Source organism: Leptopilina boulardi, unplaced genomic scaffold (genome assembly GCF_019393585.1).
Source record: "Leptopilina boulardi isolate dan_hultmark-lab unplaced genomic scaffold, ZJU_Lbou_2.1 LbouV2_229, whole genome shotgun sequence".
Classification (NCBI taxonomy): Eukaryota; Metazoa; Arthropoda; class Insecta; order Hymenoptera; family Figitidae; genus Leptopilina; species Leptopilina boulardi.
The window spans coordinates 1,564,484-1,583,731 of record NW_026137784.1 but is presented as its reverse complement, the minus strand read 5'-3'; the positions used below and the strand labels follow the sequence as shown (position 1 = coordinate 1,583,731).

General features: G+C 23.9%; 3 protein-coding genes across 6 annotated transcripts; 2 read left to right on the top strand and 1 right to left on the bottom strand.

The window, feature by feature from the left end:
• The first annotated feature begins 209 nt into the window (after positions 1-209).
• LOC127280167 (carbonic anhydrase 13) lies at positions 210-7,884 on the top strand. Of its 3 annotated transcripts, none has more exons than XM_051303031.1 (8): positions 210-774; positions 2,998-3,198; positions 5,708-5,829; positions 5,916-6,011; positions 6,724-6,838; positions 6,990-7,088; positions 7,321-7,499; positions 7,568-7,884. In XM_051303031.1, the coding sequence occupies exons 1-8, from the start codon at positions 738-740 to the stop codon at positions 7,634-7,636; spliced, it is 918 nt and encodes a 305-aa protein (XP_051158988.1). In that variant the 5' UTR covers positions 210-737; the 3' UTR covers positions 7,637-7,884. The 3 variants fall into 3 exon arrangements, with proteins under 3 accessions (XP_051158988.1, XP_051158990.1, XP_051158989.1); XM_051303032.1 differs by lacking the exon at positions 210-774 and adding an exon at positions 835-918; XM_051303033.1 differs by lacking the exon at positions 6,990-7,088 and having other exon boundaries at positions 215-774.
• On the bottom strand, positions 6,018-19,026 carry LOC127280164 (RNA helicase aquarius). Its single transcript, XM_051303028.1, has 17 exons — positions 18,868-19,026; positions 18,074-18,710; positions 17,775-17,953; positions 15,373-15,486; positions 15,182-15,285; positions 15,000-15,111; positions 14,665-14,878; positions 14,241-14,289; positions 13,936-14,171; positions 13,470-13,857; positions 13,152-13,400; positions 12,726-13,083; positions 10,777-11,030; positions 9,950-10,684; positions 9,483-9,882; positions 9,206-9,380; positions 6,018-6,257 (listed from the first exon to the last, which is right to left on the bottom strand). Exons 1-16 carry the CDS (start codon positions 18,934-18,936, stop codon positions 9,228-9,230), a joined length of 4,251 nt encoding a protein of 1,416 aa, XP_051158985.1. The 5' UTR covers positions 18,937-19,026; the 3' UTR covers positions 6,018-6,257; positions 9,206-9,227.
• On the top strand, positions 15,667-17,751 carry LOC127280165 (probable G-protein coupled receptor Mth-like 5). 2 transcript variants are annotated; one of them, XM_051303029.1, is made up of 3 exons: positions 15,667-16,304; positions 16,372-16,926; positions 16,994-17,751. In XM_051303029.1, the coding sequence occupies exons 1-3, from the start codon at positions 16,040-16,042 to the stop codon at positions 17,644-17,646; spliced, it is 1,473 nt and encodes a 490-aa protein (XP_051158986.1). In that variant the 5' UTR covers positions 15,667-16,039; the 3' UTR covers positions 17,647-17,751. The 2 variants fall into 2 exon arrangements, with proteins under 2 accessions (XP_051158986.1, XP_051158987.1); XM_051303030.1 differs by lacking the exon at positions 16,994-17,751 and having other exon boundaries at positions 16,372-16,670; positions 16,780-16,893.
• Positions 19,027-19,248: the final 222 nt, after the last annotated feature.

Here is a 19,248-nt window from a genome sequence, read left to right as displayed (position 1 = left end):
TTAAATTATTTTTTTTTTGCATAAACAATTTTTTTTTAGCTATTTAAAATTAAAAAATAATTTTTTCTAATAAAAGAAAAATAAATAGAAAGATAAAATTGATTTTTTCCTGTCAGTCGCTAGTAAGATTATTTGAACAAGGAAAAATTCTATTCCTGGTGCACATACTATGCTTATCATCATAATTTTATAGTATGTGTAGTACCGCGCACGCGTTCAAGCCGGTTACAAGTTTTATCCAGTTCCAGTTGAGGCCAGTTGCTAACAGTCGCCAGTCCGCCGTCACACACGTATCATTGTTTTTGTTGTATTAGTGTATTACAATCGTTTCAAACAATACAACTTCAGTTTTAAAAAAAATTCCTACAAATTTTAATAATAAACTTTCTTTTTCTACATTATTTTATATCAATATACAAAAAAAAATACATACACAATATTGCATTTAACAGAAATATTTTTATTGAATATTATTCATTGGTGATCATCTGCGAGTGAATTGTTTACATATATAAAAGATATAATTCAAATAATTAAAGAAGAGTAATTTTTGTGAAAAATAAACCAAACAATATTAATATTTATCATATATATTTGAATATTTTTACGCTGTCAAGTATCTTCATTAGAAAGTTAAAGAAAGTAAGCAAAACGATTGGGAATATTTACTCGGATTTGAACTTTTCGGACCTTAATTTTTAAATTACAACTCTTTCACTGCAACCTCATCTGGCATTATGTCTGTCACCGAGTGGGATTATTCCATCCATAATGGTATTTATTTATTTCTCTTAATTAGTATTGATATTTCATTACTTATTATTAGTAAAGAGAATAGTTTTCAAAAAAAGACAATTAATCGAGTTTTAATAAGAAGATAAATAATAAAAAAGTGAAGACTTGCTGCAATCTTTCAATGTAAGTTTTACCAATTTATTTTGATAATAGTCAAGTAAAGGATTATTTGAATCAAAATCAATTATTTTTTTTTTATAAAAATTAGTAATTAAATCTCTTAAAGTAGAAATAAAAAAAAGACGGTTAATTTTTGGACTTAAATAAACAAGTTCGAAACTTATTTCTACAGTATTATTTCAAATTATCAAATAAATATTTACTTGAACTAAATAATTTTTAAAATCAAATAATTTTTGTATTTGAAAAAAATAATTCCAAATAAAAAAATTATTTGGTTCAAGTAAATATTTATTTTCTAATCAAATAACTGATTATTTTAATCAAATAAAATTTTTTTTTAGTGTCCTTTTTTAGTTTAGATAAGAGTACTAATAAAATTAAATCAGTGAAACTGATTTTAATCAGTGATGTTATGAAAATTACTGATTGAAATCGTGTCAAGTAATTTTTTTGTGGAATGATACTAATCAGTATTTTATGTATTCAAATTAAATTTAACAAAAATATTTTATTATCGTTGGGAAATAACTTGTTCTCGTAAAAATAGTTGTTTTTTTCTTTGTTTTTTTTTTTTTAATTTTTCCATATTATTCAATTATAGTATAAATTTTTAAAAATTTCTTTCCTTTGGGGGGACCTTAAACATCTACTCTTGTAAAAACTGTGTCATGGCTCTTTTTCAGGGATACCAGTTATTTATTTGAAAAAAAAGTGTATTGCAATTTTATATATTTCTCAAGTCATTTATTATTGGTTTTTATTGTTTTTTTTCAAAATTATTTTTGTATCTTGCTTAATACAGAACTGATGACAAAATATTTCGTTTTTTTTTTTTTAATAAAACAGAATATAAATACTTTTTTTGTAAGATTATTATTAATTATTATTATTATTATTAAGACACTTTATATATTTTTATACATATATGGCCTTAAATTAGAAGCGTTAATGAATGAGTTTTTACAAAATATGATGATTTTGTTTTCTCATTAAGAAAATGTTTTATTGGTGAAAGTTTTGATTTTTTTTTTTTTTTTTTTGACTTAGATATTTTCAATTTATGTGAGAATAAATAGAAAGTAATGATTTTTCTGATATTTTAGTTTTAAATATGAATTTAATTTTTTTTTAAAAAAAATATCGTTTCTTTGTTTTCGATTTGGAAAATATGAAACTGAAAATTTTGAAAAAAAGCAATAATTGGTAATAAATAAAAAAAAAAAAAGTAAAAATTGAATTAAAAATAAATTTTTTTTGAATATTTTTGTTTGCCATTAAAATTATTTATGTTATGGCAACAAAAATAAAAATTGACCAAGAAAAATATATTCTAGACAGAATCATCGACCGCAAGTGATCGATGAAAATAATAATTGGTATACTATACTATATAAGTAAAGACTGTATTTTTATTGTCTGCCCTATATGAATTATTATTATTTACTAATACATTAATTCTCATTGGAAAAAGACTAAACATAAAAATATATATAGTTAAATTATTATCTAGTTAGAGGGAAATATATTTATAGGTGTAAATTATTTATCATTAAACAATTTAAAATACTTTTGTTATTCTCCTTTTTTTTTTATTTCGCCAATTAAGTCAAATTATTACATAAAACATAAGTGTAATTTTAAAACATAATTTTTTTAAATTACTTTAATGACTTCAATTTTTTGAATTATTATTATTATTGTTCTATATAATTCAGAGAAGAATAAAAAAAAAAAAATATTGAGAGTGTACGTGAAAAAATTCGAACTTGATGTTAATGTTCTTGATTTATTTTTTTGCAAAGGTCGAATACGTATTAAATTATTCATTTATAATCAATAGTATGGGAAAACAAAGTTTGAATGTAAAATATTTTTTTTTATATTCCGTAATCAACGAATAGAAGTGATATTAGCATTGATGTCTCTCGGAGAAATATTCTCGCTTCACGAGAAAATGGATCTTAAATTACAAAAAAAAAAAATTCGGTTTAAAATTATTTTTAATTACAAAACCAAATTTTATTTTTTCATTTCCTATTAAAAAAAAAAAAAGAAAAACTAAAACTGTTTTTTTTTCAGGACCCAGCACTTGGGGGGAAAAATTTCCCATGGCAGCAGGATCAAGACAGAGTCCTGTAAATATTGTAACAAATCTTGTTGCATGTGATCATCAGGCTCTTATTGACAAACCTTTAACATGGAAATATGAATCCACATCTTCCAAGGTTTTAGGTAATCCAGGATACTGTTGGAAAGTCGATTGTGATGGAGAAGGCTCTCGTAAGATAATTTAATATTTATTAAACTGAAAAAAAATAAAATTTTTATTTGATTCAAATACTCAATTACTTGAGTATTATCAAATAAATATTTATTTGAACGAAATAATTTTTATTTGAACGAAATAATTTTTATTCGAATTAAATAAATTGTATTTGAACCAATAATTTCTATATTTAAAATAAATATAATCTCAAATAATAATTATTTGATACAAATAAATATTTATTTGATACAAGTAAATATTTATTTGATAATAATCAAGTAATCGAGTATTTGAATCAAATTTTTTTTTCAGTGTATTTTATTATATTAATTTTGTATTATTTTAAAAGGACTACGAATTTTTTTTTTTTTTTTTTGACAAAAAAAAATTTTATTATTGGTTTTTATTGTTTATAGTAAATTATAAATTACTACTATATTATAATTAATTAATTAATATATAATTATTGTATTACTATTATTATATTAATTATAATAATTAGTAATATAAAATTTATAGTAAATTTTTTTGACAAAAAGAAACTGAAACCAAAAACAATGATTCTGAAATTTTTTTATTCTCGACTTTACATTTTACATTGACGGAAATAATTTACATTTGCGATCAAATGAACAACTCAGACATTAAATTGTAAATTAGACATATCGCTTGCATATTTTATATAGAAAAAAAAAAATATATAAAATTAAGTTTCCTCTAAATCTTACACACTGCATTTCGAAAATGGAAAAAAAAATATCGTACTTATTTTGCAAAAATTGAGTCATCTTTTTTCTATCTATGTACAGTCATGTTTACAAGTTAAAATAGGTTTGTTGACTTTTTGATAAATTTCTCTTATCTGTCAATCAAAACTCTGCACCTTGATGATATTCCAAAGATTAAGTCTGGAATATTTTTAATTTTCTTTAATTATTCATTTTTAACTGTTTTTTTTTTTCAATATTTACCAAAAAAATAATTATTTTTAATTCTATTGTTCGCAAATCAATTTGCTAATTAAAAATAAATGTTTAATTAGAATGAATTCACTTATTTCCAATTTTATAATTAATGAATTTTATAGTGATAATAATAAATAATAGAAAGAAATTATGTTTATTATTTTGAATTTAATTTTTTATTAATTTGCACATGTTGATATTAGTCGTGAAAAAAAAAATATATATACATAAAACATCTCGTGACATAATGCGTCATAGAAAGCACGTGATGCCAGCAATGAATGATGTGTGTGTATATGTTCTTTATTTTATTCTTTTCGATGCACTAAATAAGATCAAAAAGTTCAAATTTCTCATTTAAAAAAAAAAAACTAATCTATTTCTTAAAAAAAAAAAATAAATATTGCTTTGCAAATAATTTTTTGCGGAATATAATTTTTTTTTATTTGCCAAAAATTAAAGAATATTTTTCTATATAATAATATAATATTTTTCTATATAATATAAAATTTTTAAAATGAAATTCTAAATTAAAAATCTATGTTTTGTTGTTAGATACTTGAATACACACGTGCTTGATATCAACATTATAAAAAGCTACTTCATTATTAAAATAGTCGTACGTAATAAATAAAATTGCTTTAGCTTTAATAGGATGTATGTATATTCACGTGGGACCCCTATAGGATATTAAGAGCATGTGATTATATATATATATATATATAATATGACAGGCATTAAAAAGAATAAATAAACGACAAGACATTAAAACATTATTATATTGAATTCAGGAAGTAATAATAATATTGATTTGCTATAAATTGATAAAAATCAGATGACAATTTATTTTTCTTTTGTTTTATTTATAAAAATTTTACTAATTTTTTCAATTAAGAATTTTTGAAATTAAAAAAATAATTTTTTTTTTTAAATAATTTTTTTTTAAAAACAATTTCTTGTATTACGTAATAATGTTCTTATAACGTTCAATCATGTATATCCGGCTCATAGTTATACTTCATTTCATTTATTAGTATACCTATCCTTATATGTAAAGTAAACAAATATATTACATTTATTTTTAACGACTAAATTGTGCAAGAAATTTTTTTTTCCTTACAAGGTGTGTTGAAAAAAAAATTTTAAATCAAAATAAAAATCTCGTCAAATATTTGTTGTATGGATTTTTATGAAAAAAAAGAATGATTCAAATTAAGGTTTTTTTTTTTTTTTGATCGTACTGTGTATTATAAAAAATTATTGAAAAAGAAATGAATCTGAAAAAAATTATTGAAAAAGAATTGAATCTGAAAAAAATTATTGAAAAAGAATTGAAAAAAAAATTATTTAAAAGAATTGAATCTGAAAAAAATTATTGAAAAAGAATTGAATCAAAAAAAATTATTAAAAAAGAATTGAATAAAAAAAAATGATTGAAAAAAATTATTAAAAAAGAATTGAATCAAAAAAATGATAGAAAAAAATTATTAAAAAAGAATTGAATCAAAAAAATGATAGAAAAAAATTATTAAAAAAAATTGAATTAATATTTTTTTAGTCCTCACTGGCGGTCCTTTGAAGAACGATGTATATAAACTTGAACAGTATCATTGCCATTGGGGTTGCAGCGATTCAAGAGGATCGGAACATACAGTCGATGGACAAGCATTTGCTGGCGAGGTAGTATTTTTCTTTATTTTTTTTTACAATTTTAATAAAAATAATAAAAATTGAATCACTCAATAATTATTTGTTATATTTTTTAGCTTCATTTGGTGCATTGGAACGTAAGCAAATACAATAGTTTTATGGAAGCGGCAAACGCATCTGATGGTCTTGCTGTTTTAGGAGTATTTCTCAAGGTGAGATTTTTTTTCTTTTTTTTTAAATTACAATTTTATTCCGGAAATATTGTTGAGAAAAATTCGAATAAAAAATGTTTTGAAAGCTATACGTAAAGCTTATTTACAAAGTGCTGCGCTCAGCTTATTTTTATATGGATGCACAATGGTCGTTACTTACCAAACTTATATAATCTCGAAGCTTGAATCCCAAACAGTTGTCTTACCAATCATCAGGTGATGGATATTGCGCGTTAATACAATTGTCTAAAACAGTTATGTATGAATATTATGACCTTCCTTTCAAAGGCAAAAGATAGCTAACAATAAGATAACACATTCACATATAGTATATATATATAAATGCAAAAATATATTTTTTTTAAAATTATTATTTATAACAAATTGATAATTTACGAAAATGGCTTTGCTAAGCGCTAAATACACTGAAAAAAAATTTATTTGATTCAAATAAATAAATATTTACCAAATAATTTTTGAAACCAAATAACTGTATTTGAAATAAATACAATTTCAAATAATAATTATTTGATTATTAAATTATTTGATACAAATAAATATTTCATAAAAATATAAATAAATTTATTTCATCCATTTTGGCTCTATATTATTCGGGTTTCTTTTTTTTCAGAAAATAATTCGATAAATTAAAGTTGTTCGACATAGTTAATTATTATTATAATTTATAGTTGCATTTATTTGTTTACTAAAGGTTGGAGAAGAACATGAGGAGATGAATAAAATAGTGCATCTACTTTCAAATGTAATTCATAAAGACGAAAGTGTCGAAATCACTGATCCAATCGATCCAAACAAACTTCTTCCTGGTAAGTTGTATATTTATTTAATTAAAGAAAGCTCTCGCATTGTAACTATCTCTCATAATTGAAAATCAATAATATAAAGGGTTTATATTTTTTTTATTTTTTAATTAATTAGATTCTTAAAAAAAAATTAATAACAATTAATAATAATTAGTTCGGGGTGGACGTGCCGGTATACAAAGATGCACAAATCCGTGTATGCGTTGGGCTGATCGAATTATTCGTCCCGATTATAACAAATCGGACTCTAAAGGTTGGTAAAAAAAAAAAAAAAAAAACTGGGGATTTTTATTGGTTCGCACATGAACCGTGATACTGCACTTTTATCACGCGATGGTATTTTTTTTTGTATATATATTTATACCCACACAACAGCACTGCAAATTACTTTTTATTTGCATAATATTCCAAAGATAAAATTTGAATTTTTTTAAAAAAATAATTTCTTGTATCGTATTGTAAAATAAAAATTATTTTTTTCTCAGATAATAATGGATATTGGACATATTTGGGTTCATTAACAACACCACCTTGTAGCGAAAGTGTAACTTGGATTCTTTTTAAAAAATACATTGAAGTTTCTCACGAACAGTTGGTCATTTTTCGAGGTTTAAGAAATTTTCCACGTGGTGCAGAATGTCCATGTCATGATAATCATGGAGTGGTAATAAATTTATTATTTTTTACAAAACTTTTTTTTTTCTATAGTGTTTAAAACTAAAATTATTTCAGGTAGTTAACAACTTTCGACCACCTCAACCAGTTTCAGGACGCATTTTACGTGATTGTGGCAGTTTTTAAAAATTTTCTTCTATACTCGATTAAAGAAAATAATAATAAAACAAAAACATTTTTTTGTCAATAAGATAATAATTATTAGAAAAAAAAGGGTTGGTGGAGGAATAGACTTTATATGCATTGAAACACTCCAATTAATTGAAAATTTCTAAATTTCATATCTAAAATTATCGTATTTATTTCCTCACAAAAAAAAACATTGCACGATTTTTCAAATTAAAACATATTCTCTGAAAGTTGAGAAAAAAAAATTATTTCTTTTAGCTTTTTAATAGAACTTCATTTCATTAAATTCCATTATTTATATAAATTTATGCGAAAAATTCTCCAATAATTTCAATTAAATCATTCGTGTTAAGTGTAAAAGACAATGTGAAAATTAGTGAATTAAAATTATATGAAAATTTATACAAATATTAAGCTGAGCTTTATTATTATAGAAAATTATGCAACAAATTTTGTTTCCAACTATAGACAAAAGTATTTCAATGCATTTTGTTTTATCTTCATTTTATTATATAGTCGTTATTTTCAATGTGCCTTAACGTACACCTTTTATGCATAATGTGTGTGCGTGTGTATGTTGGGTGTCCGAAAATTTTTTTTTTTAATATTTTCATTCCACAATTTTCTTTAATTTATTATAAAGAAATGAATTAAATACCAAATTTTCTAAAAATCTATCAATTTAAAAATTTTTGTTAAAGATTATAATAATACGTTAATAATATTTATAAAAATTAAAAAAAAAATATACAAACATTTTTTTGCCCGAAGAAAAGAAAATTTTCAATAAAAGTAACCGAGGGAAAACAAATTTTTTTGTCGGACACTCTAAAATGTGTGTACACGTGGCATTTATATTCTTTGCTATAATTTAAATATTTGTTGAATGTCCACGTGTACGCATAATTCTTTAATTAAAATTTAAAAAAAAAAAAATAACGCAGGAATATAGTATTAATAAAATTAGATGAGTGAAAATTAGTTATACTGTGAGGAAAAAAAAACCTTGTGCCTGATGATTGTAAAATAAAAAAGAATTGCAAAAAAAACGATGAAATAAGACGAAACATAAAATTGTTATATTATTCAAATTGTGTACAATTTACACGTTCCATAATTTTTGTTTCATAATAAAATTGTCAGCAAAAAAAAAAAAAACAATTTATGCTTTTTATTAATAATTGTATTAATTATAAAATGAGATTGCCTAAAACCGTTGTGTGGTTTTATATTTATTACTCCCAACTAGTTTTCAAATTTCTTTTCAAATTATTATCGAACAAAATTTTGTAATCAATGAAAAAAAAAGAAATATTTCTATATTTTTCAATGTGACAAGAAAATGATTAGATTTTGTTCTATAATCCCTTGAATAGAAATAATTACTTTAGCGAATGTTCTCTAATCATTGCTTTTATTGTAATACATAAAAGGATTTATTAACCATTTTGCGATTTAATAAATATGAATTTTTTTGAGTAAATTGATTATTGTACTTTTTTTGCAGGCTTTAAAATCGATTCTCTTATAATCAAATAAAATAGTTTATAGTAAAAAGTAACATACCTTTATTTTAAAAATTTAGCCATTACGTAGTAATTACTTCAGCTTCTTTATCGTCACCTTCATCTTCGTCATCAGATGATTCTCTTTCAAGTTGTGGTCCGTCTTCATGATATCTTTTTGTTGCTTTTTCAAGAAATTCATCTTCAACACCTTCCATTATACCCTTGTGTACACCCTAAAGAGCAAAATCAATTAATTATCACCAAAAATAATTTACAAATTTACTTTTTTTCCTAATTTTTCAATATCAAAATTCACAATAATAAAAACAATTTACCTTCATTGTGCTCACTTTTTCCATATAATAATTATAAACAAATTTAGCCATATGTGGCATATCCTCAATTTCCAATGAAGGAACAGATGGAGAATCAGTATTTAATCTTGTAGAAGGATATGTCTCATGAGGCAAAAGTACTAATTTCATTGGACGAAGCATTAGTTGATTAAATGCTGGCGTCAATTCAAAACAATTTTTAAATAACGAAGCACGAGCAAAGACATAGAGTCCCAATCGTGCACGAGACATTGCAACAACAAGACGTCTTGCATCACGTAAATGACCAACTGCTCGTGTTTTCACTAAAGACAAAATAATATAATCATTTTGTTGACCCTGATATTTGTCAACAGTCGTTACTTTATTCGGTCGACCAATCAAAGGATTATTTGCGCATCTAAAAAAAAAAAATTAATAACAATTACTTTTATTGCCAAAAAGTCATTAAATTAATAAATAAATACCTTATATTGATGACATCGCGTATCAAATGTTTTTGTCCATTGTAAGTGGTTAATATACTAATTTTATCAGCAGGATAGCCTAAAAGACGCATATACATAAAAACTGCAACACAATATTCGGCTTCGGCGAGATTTTGATAAAAATATGCACTCGGCTCACTTTCTCCCACTCCATTGAAATCCTCAACATTAATTAATTGAAAATCATAAAGAAAACCAGAATTTGCCACTAAATATTCAGAACTATTTTCCACGTGCGTTAAATTACCAAGTTTTTTATATCGCCAATTATAAAGATTACATATACTTGATCTCGCACGACCCTGACCATCAAGATCAACAGTTGGTACTCCCAATCTAACAAATCGAGCAAATAATGATTGTTCCATATTTGAATATTTTTGAAATGCCATATTTTTTATTACAGGCGGTAATTGATGATGATCACCAATCATAATCCATCGTTTCAATCGATTATATCCATCCTGGGGATTTTGTAAAAGTAAAGGAATAAATGTTTCAATTTCCAATATTTGTGCCGATTCTTCCATAAGAATATTATCATACGTAAATCCCATATCAACGAGTTCTCTTCTTTTTAACGCCGCATGTGTACAAGTCATTGCAATTATTTTAGCTTCTTTCACCAATAAATATTTCGAACGATCAAGTCCTGAGCGTAAAAGTTCAAATGCACGGAATTCATCAAGTTGAGTGAAAATTCGCTCAATATATCTAAAAATTATTTATTTATTATTATTTAAAAATAATTATTAAAAATTATTACAAATAATTATTAAAAATTATTAAAAAAAATTTTAAATTACCTAAAACAACTTTGTGCAATTTCATAATCTTCATCAAAAGACTGACATTTAAATAATGGTTGTGGTGCATTGTCAAAAAATTTATGAAAAGGAAATTCCTGATTGACAAATTGAATAGAATGACTACTTGTATTACCACCTCGTTGTTTTATTCTTGTTTCAAATCTTTCCCATCGTGTCAATACTTGATACATAAAAAAATGACCTGCTGTTTCACATGTGTAGGCAACATCACCTTTTACCTTCAAAGACTCCTGTAAAAAAAAAAAATTATTATTTTATTTAATAACTAGCAAAATTAAACGCGCGCCAAATTAATTATTTGTTTGTTATAAAGAAATTAATATTATTATTAATTGAGATTAATATTATCAATAATAATTTAATTTATTAGAATATTATTACATATTAAATGATAATAATGAAAATTATATGTTTACAGGCCTCGGATTATACGACTTTTTTCAAAAATACGACTTTTATCGACTTCTTTTAATAAAATGCGACATTTTTTTTTTTTACATTTGAAAAAAAAAATGTAAATAAAATACATTTTTCTAGTATAAAATGTAGATCTTCATCAATTCAATTAATTAACAAATTTTGAACTAAAATGATTCTTCACTAAATGAATTATTTTTAATAATTTTAATGAAATACATCACAAATTCAATTATATTAAAATTATTTTTTCAATTAAAATTTTTATAAAATTTAACAATTGTTTATAATTTAAAAAAAAAATATCACAATAAAATTCAATTATTTTTTAAAAATTTCAATTCAAAATAAACTAAAATTCAATTATTGCCTGAAATTTTAATTCAAAATCAATTAAAAATCCAATAAAATTATCAAAAATTTTCAATTTAAAATTTAATTATTTACCAAGTTTTCAATTTAAAATGAAATAAAATTCAATTATTTTCTAAAATTTCTATTCAAAATTAATTATCCAAATTTTTAATGAAAAATGAACTTAAATTAAATTATTATCCAAAATTTCAATTAAAATTCAATTATTTCCCAAAAATTTTCAATTTAAAATCAAATAAAATTTTATTATTCTCAAAAATTTGAATTCAAAATTAATTGAATTTAATTATTTCTAAAATTTTCCATCGAAAATTTTTTTTTTTTGAAATTCAATAATTTCAATTATAACTCTAAGGAAATTCAATTATTTTTAACTATTTTAATAATATTCTTTGAAAATTCAATTAAATTTAAAAAATGTTTTCCAAAAATTGTTTGATAAATTATTTTTAGTTCTGTAAAATTTAATAATTGTTTGAAAATTAACAATATCTTTTGAAATTTAATTATTTCTAAAAATTTCAACTTTAACCCATCGAAAAGAATTATTATTGAAAAAAAAATTTTTATTTAAAAATCTGTAAAATATTTTTGTCAATTTTTTATTTTTTTTGTATTTTATCCACTTTTTTTTGAATATAAATCGACTAAAACGACTTTTTGTGTCTTTAAATTGATTCGAGGCCTGTGTTTTTATAATTAATATTTAATAGGTATTCGTTGGCCTCTGGTATCTTAAAAATTATTTTTTTTCAAATTACTATCTTGTACGAAATTTCCTGGCGCATCTTTTTTCTCATCATAAATTTTTTGTATTTGTATACAATTTTTGAATCAATATACAACTTTAAAAAAAATTTCATTGGTAAACGTTGTGTACTTCAGCTTTGTGAATTGAATTTTCAAATTTGGAATTTTAAAGAAACTTATTCCGAAATTTGGAAACACAATTAATACAACTTTGGCAATAATGAGAAAAAAAATTGTCAAAATTTGACACGTCATAAGATTACTATTCAAAAAAACACGTGAAATCAGAAAAGGCCAACTTCAAGTTAGAACAGAACGACAGACCAAGAATTTTATTATTATATAATAATTGAATAAAAATTAAATTCCAAATTTTTATTTACCTTTAATCTCTGAACTTCCTCGAGAAGATTCATTCTTTTTGCCAATACATAATTAACTCGGCCGTATCGACTAAAATCTTTTTCAGTTTCTAAAGCCTCTTCACCGTGACCAAGACGCAAAAGATGTCTCTCATCAATATCGAGGGCCATAATTTTTTCAAAAAGTTGATTTAAAGCTTGATTCGAGTGCGTTACAATTAAAGTTCTTTGATTTGGAAAATTATGATAAAGATTTGATATAATTTGTACTGCCACATCCGTTTTACCTGTACCAGGTGGACCGACAACAAGAGTTAATCCTGGTTGCATTCCAGCACGAATTGCTTCCACTTGAGTCGGAGTAAATGGAATTTGATTTCTGTGAAAAAAAAAATTTTTAAACAATTTTTTCTTATTTTTTCTTAAATGAGTAATTTTGATTCTTACTTTCTTGGTTCGTTAGCTTTGTAAGGACCTCGACTCGGTGGAATATGAGGTCGTACAATTATTTCCTTTTTCTCCTCCCTTCCATTTTGTTTATCCAAAACATCTTGAAAAGTCAATCGAAATGGGCCTATTAATTTTTTTAAATCATCACTCGATAATTTTATATCATATCCAGGAAAACTCGAACGAAGATGATTTATATCCAAGAACGTGTCATTAAAATCCATATCTGCTATTTCATTTGTCATTCTGTATTAAAAAAATAAAAAGTAAAATAATTTATTTAAAAAAAAAAAAATTTATATAATAATATAGTACCGTGAATAATGTGCAGCTGCTGGATCACCATATCCTAAAATAATATTATGAAGCCAATCAGGAACAACACATTCCGTATTCATTAATTCACGAATTGTTTCCAATACTGCTTTAAAATTATTTTCTTTTGGTTTTCTTCTCATAATAATATTAAAACTTTCATAAACATCTTCGCTTCCATGACTTGCATTATCCATATCGATTCGATATTGATTTGAATCCAACCAAACTCTATAGATACGCGTATCACCTGGTAAAATAGGTCTTGGCTCTGGACCATCTTCTATAACACGACCATTTGAATCCAACATACCTTCAACTTCACAACCACGTACTGTTGTTAAACCAACTTGTGGTATAAACGCCAATTTATGACTATATTTAGTACCTGAAATTAATTTTCCATTTATTACTGTTCATTTTTTTTTTTTTTTTCATTAAAATGAAATTTTTTTAAAATTTATACCAATTGGATTTTTTGGTTTGACCGTTATGAGAAAACACACATCATGTTTTCTAAGATTCTCCCATTCTGATTTGATTTCTTTTCTGACACTTAAATTAATTGTAATATCTGCTCGCACACGAGATGGTCTTTTTTCTCCAATATTTGGTTTTGCAACTTCAACAACAGCAAATTCTGTTATTGGTTGTGCCATTCTTGCCCATCCACCAAAATAAACTCCACCGTCTTCAGCTTGCCTAAAAAAAAATTATTTCCAGTAGAAAAAAAAATAATCACAAATATTTAATATTTAGGAATATATTTACCATGGACTTAATCTACTAACTGCATCCTCGATATCTTGTCGGATTTCATCTATAATAATAAATAATTAATAATTATTCCAGAAAATTTATACAATCATTTTTGCATTTGAATTTTCATGGAATAGAATTTATAGAACAAATATATTTGTAAAAAAAAGTTATGAAAAATTGTATATGGAAAGAAAATAAATATTAAATTTTATAAAAGTATTTTCAAGTGGAAAATATTTTAAACAGCGAAATTTTCATATAAGAAATATTAATCTTTAGTAAACTTTTATAAAATTTACAATAGTTATAATAAAATTTGATAGAACGTATTTGATTAATTGAAAGTAAGTATTATATGGAAATTTCGCTTTTTACAATATTTTCCAAAATACTTTTATAAAATTTGATATTTATTTTCTTTCACTGTACTTACAAGTTGATTCAAGGCGAAATAAATTAAAATTTCTCAATAGATAATCGTGCAATGTGAGAAATTGTAAATTTAATTTTGGTAATGCAAGACATCCTTCGCCAGAAAAATATTCTGTTGGAACAATACTCTCATTCCAAATAACTTCTTCAGTTGGATATAAAGGCATTTCGTTTAATTCTTCCAATTGTGATGCTCTACGCTCGTGTCTTGATATCTAGAAAATAATAATAATAATAATAATAATAATAATAATTACTTATAATAATTACTTTAATAATAATTACTTTAAAAATAATTACTTCTTTTTTTTATTGATGTTAATGAAAAATATTTACCAATAATTCTCTCAGGAAGTCTAGATCAAGACGAAACCAATTTTCATTATTTTTACGATCCTCAGGTGGTACTAAATACAAGTAACTGGCTATTAATCTTAATTTTTCTTCACTGAAAACAAAAAAAAATAATTTTTATTAATTTCTTTTGGAAAATTAGAAAAAAAAAATTAGAAACATACCTTAGAAAACCAAAATGTTTGTACAGAGCATCCCTTGTATCAACACTAGCAACATTAGCCAATGAGAAATTTCGTAAATCTTCAAATTTTGCAAATACAACTTTCTAAAAAAAAAAAAAAAAGAAATTAATTTAATTAGAAAAATTTATTAAAAATAGGGCAAAAATTAATTTTTTTAAAAATTTATTTACCTGAAGGGATGTAATTTTTGTGTAATGTAATTGTGTCATATCATGATCCGTTAATGGCTCTCCAGTTTCTTCATTAATTTCAAATCTTGCATAAAATTTCAGCATTTCCAGAAGCTAGAAAAAAAAAAATAATTTATCCACAATATTCAAAACAGTTGAATTTATATAAAAATAAAAATGATTTTATTCAATATAAAAATGAAAATTTCTTTTCAAAAGTGTACCGCGCGTTCTACAAAAATTGACGATTTTAAACGATGAAACACGATATAGCACGACAATGTGAAAGCGTTTGGCTTGGCGTCAGTAATTGTGTATAGTTGAGTCAGAGATTAGGTATAGTACTAGTGGGATGCATGATTATTGGTCACAATACACATTGTGACTTGAATATTAAAAAGCGTACGTCATATTTGTTGAATGTCTTTAATTTTTTTTTTTTAACTATCATTCAATTCGCTCTAACTAAATTTGAGATTAAAATATATTTATAAAATAAATAGAAATAATGATATACAATTTAAAACAAGTGTTATATTGATATTTTTTATATGAAAAAGACCAAAAAAATTAAAAAAAATAGAAATGTGATTCAAATTCACAAACAATTAAAATAATTTCAAATGATATTCCTAGAGAAAAGTAGTAATTCTAGTTTGATAAGATCATGTATTTACTGATGATAATATTTTTTATATTCCTTGAAATTGGAGTGAATTTTTGTTTTGCCATTGAAACAAACAATGATTATACACCTCAGAGAAATTTAAATTTTTCAATTTTAATTGGCAAATGTTGCGAATTAAATGAATTATTAAAAGATGACAAATGCATTCCTCTTAATGAGACAAAAGAGACTCAAGTTTGGCGACCAACGGAATCAATTTTTGATAGTGAAAATCACTTTGAACGAAATAATAAACAACCTAAAGGTAATAAATATTATTATTAATAATATAATAATAAATGGAAAATAAACATCTAAACAATTTTTTACAGGAAAACTTGGTAATTATAAATTAAAAATTGGTTTGCCTCGATGTCAGAATGGAGAGCATCAATGGCATGTTTATCATAGTCAAACTGGATCCGATAAATTGTATATATTACCTTCTGGAATGTTACGACATTATGTTATTAAATCAAATGATGATGATGATGAAGTAAAGAAAGATGAAGATTTTTATTTTGACGATGATGCATTATCAAAAAATATTCATTATGATTATCCATTTGGTCATTATTGTGCGGATAAAGCAATTTTAAGTAGAGATGGAATTGTCACAACATATGCAATGGTATGTGTACCAGAATTAACGAGTAAATGGACGGAAACGGATCAATTAATTAGATACATTGTTGATCCAATATTTCATGCAATTGCCATAATAAGCTATTTTATTGTAGCAATAATTTATTTTGTTTTACCACAATTAAGAAATCTTGTTGGAAATTCAATTAGCAGTATGTGTTTATGTCTTATTATCAGCCAATGTGTATCAACAATACGAATATTTAAACAATTTGGAAATCATATTAATTTTTTAATTATTGGTAAGTGAATTAATTAATTTCTTTTTCTCAATTTTGTTGATTTAATTAATTTAATTCTATTTCACAGATATTATTTTATATGTCTCATTATTGGGTGCATATTTTTGGCTCACTGCATTTGGATATTATATATGGAAAACATTTCGATCAAGAAATGTTTATCTTCGTGTAACTGATGCACGTACATATTGTTATTATTCAACATTTGTTTGGAGTGCAACAATATCAATAGCGTTTATTGTTATATTTTCACATTTCACATTAGAAACAAATAAACCAATAATAAGTGGTGTTAATTATTCTCCACAAGAAACAATTGGATGGCTTGGACTTTCATTTCTTTTTATGTGTATTGGTTTTAGTATAATAATAAATTTTTGTTTTGTACTCACAACAGCAAATACTATTAAAAAAATGAGTACATATAGTCGAATACAACATAAAATGAAATATGGCTTTCGAATGTTTGTTTTATTATTTATAATAATGAGTGTATCGTGGATATCAATATTATTTTCACAATTAGAATACAATGCCTTAATATATTGCGATATATTCATTAATTTATTGCAAGGAATTTTAATTCTTTACGCTTGTGTATTTGGACAAAAAAGAGTGACATTTCTTCTTGGAAAAACGTGTAATTGTTGTATGTGGACTGAAAATGTTGAAGGTATCGATTGGGGTGAAGAAATGATAGCAATTAATCTTGGCTATTAAATATTCTTCAAATTTTTTTTTTTTTGTACTTAAAACTTTTTCCCAATTTTTTTTTTTTTGTATTTTTATAAACTTTTTTAGAAATAAATTCCATTTTCTAATAAATGTAGAATTTTTTTTTTACTTACTTGACCAAATAATCCACCTTCGGTTCGTTTTAGCAAATTTGATAATTGACATCGTACAACTAAATGACAATCGTCCATTACTGTGTTAAAAAATCGTCTCGTCAATAATAATGCCTCCAAATCAATCATAAGCTCTAAAAATCTCTCACAATATCTAACTCTATCCGGTAAAACATTTCCTATAAAATAATAATAAATTTTACATAATTATTATTATTAAATTAATAATTTTTGTTAAATTAATAATTTTTGTTAAATTAATAATTTTTGTTAAATTAATAATTTTTATTAAATTTTACCTTCAAATGGAATTTCTTCTAAAACTTTAATAAATTTAATCATCAATTTATGTAAAAATTTTCTCTCCCATTCTAATTTTTCCTTTAAATTTGGATTATCTTTTTTTAAAATTTTTTCCCAATATTTCTTCCATTTGGGATGTTTTTTAAATTCAAAAATTCTACGACCCTCCTGCAATGATGTCCACATTGTGAGGGCAATTAATCGTTTTATTTCTTCTCTCACTAAACTCACTTCCATTGAATTAAAACAATGATTAAGAAAAACAACAAGTGCAGTTTGTTCTTTTAAATCATAATCAAATGTACTTTCTTCAAGGCATGCCTCAAGAACTTTTTGAAAAAATCCAGAAAATTGATTTGGTTGTTTTTTGAAAGCCTCCCATACTTGTACACGTTCACGAAATTTTTCATTAACCATCACAACAATTGATATTGTATGTGCTCTTGTTGCATTTTCTGTTATATAATTTGGCCATAAATAATTTTCCAAATATTGACTAAATTCTAACATCATTATTCGTCGAATTGAAAATTTTGTAACACATATTTCATCAACATAAATATTATCAACAATTTGAGGATCAAATGGTAAATGAAATGTTGCAGTATGAGGCGCCCAATATTTATTTGCAAGCTGTTGTAAAAAAAATATTTTTTATTATTTTAATTTTATTTTTAATTATTTCCCCCAAAACTATTTTTATAGTTAAAAAGTAGTTGAGAAGAAATAATTACTGTTTGTAATTATAATGTGTTATAAACTTTTTAACATTTGAAACAATGAGAAATACCTGTGTTATTTTATCAGCGTTAATTTGTTCAACCGTTGGTGTGACTGGTGTTAAAACTTGATTTTCCATTTTCAAAAGTAATTTATTATTTAATTTATATAGTTAATATATAACCTCGTAATAGTAACGTTTTCCCCGTGTTCCGGTCGTTGTTGTTCAGGGTTGAGAAACTTAATTTAACGAGAAACCAGAGTTGCCAATGACCCTACATAAACGCTACTGCGCTTGCGTTACGACAATTCTCTTATAGGTCGAAAAAAGCGCGCTTATATAAAATGCTTAATAATAAGAAAACTTTAATAAAGCAATATAAAAATATTTTTACTATTGAATTTTTTTTTTTTTGTTAATTATATTGCTTCCTAATAAAAAAAATACTAA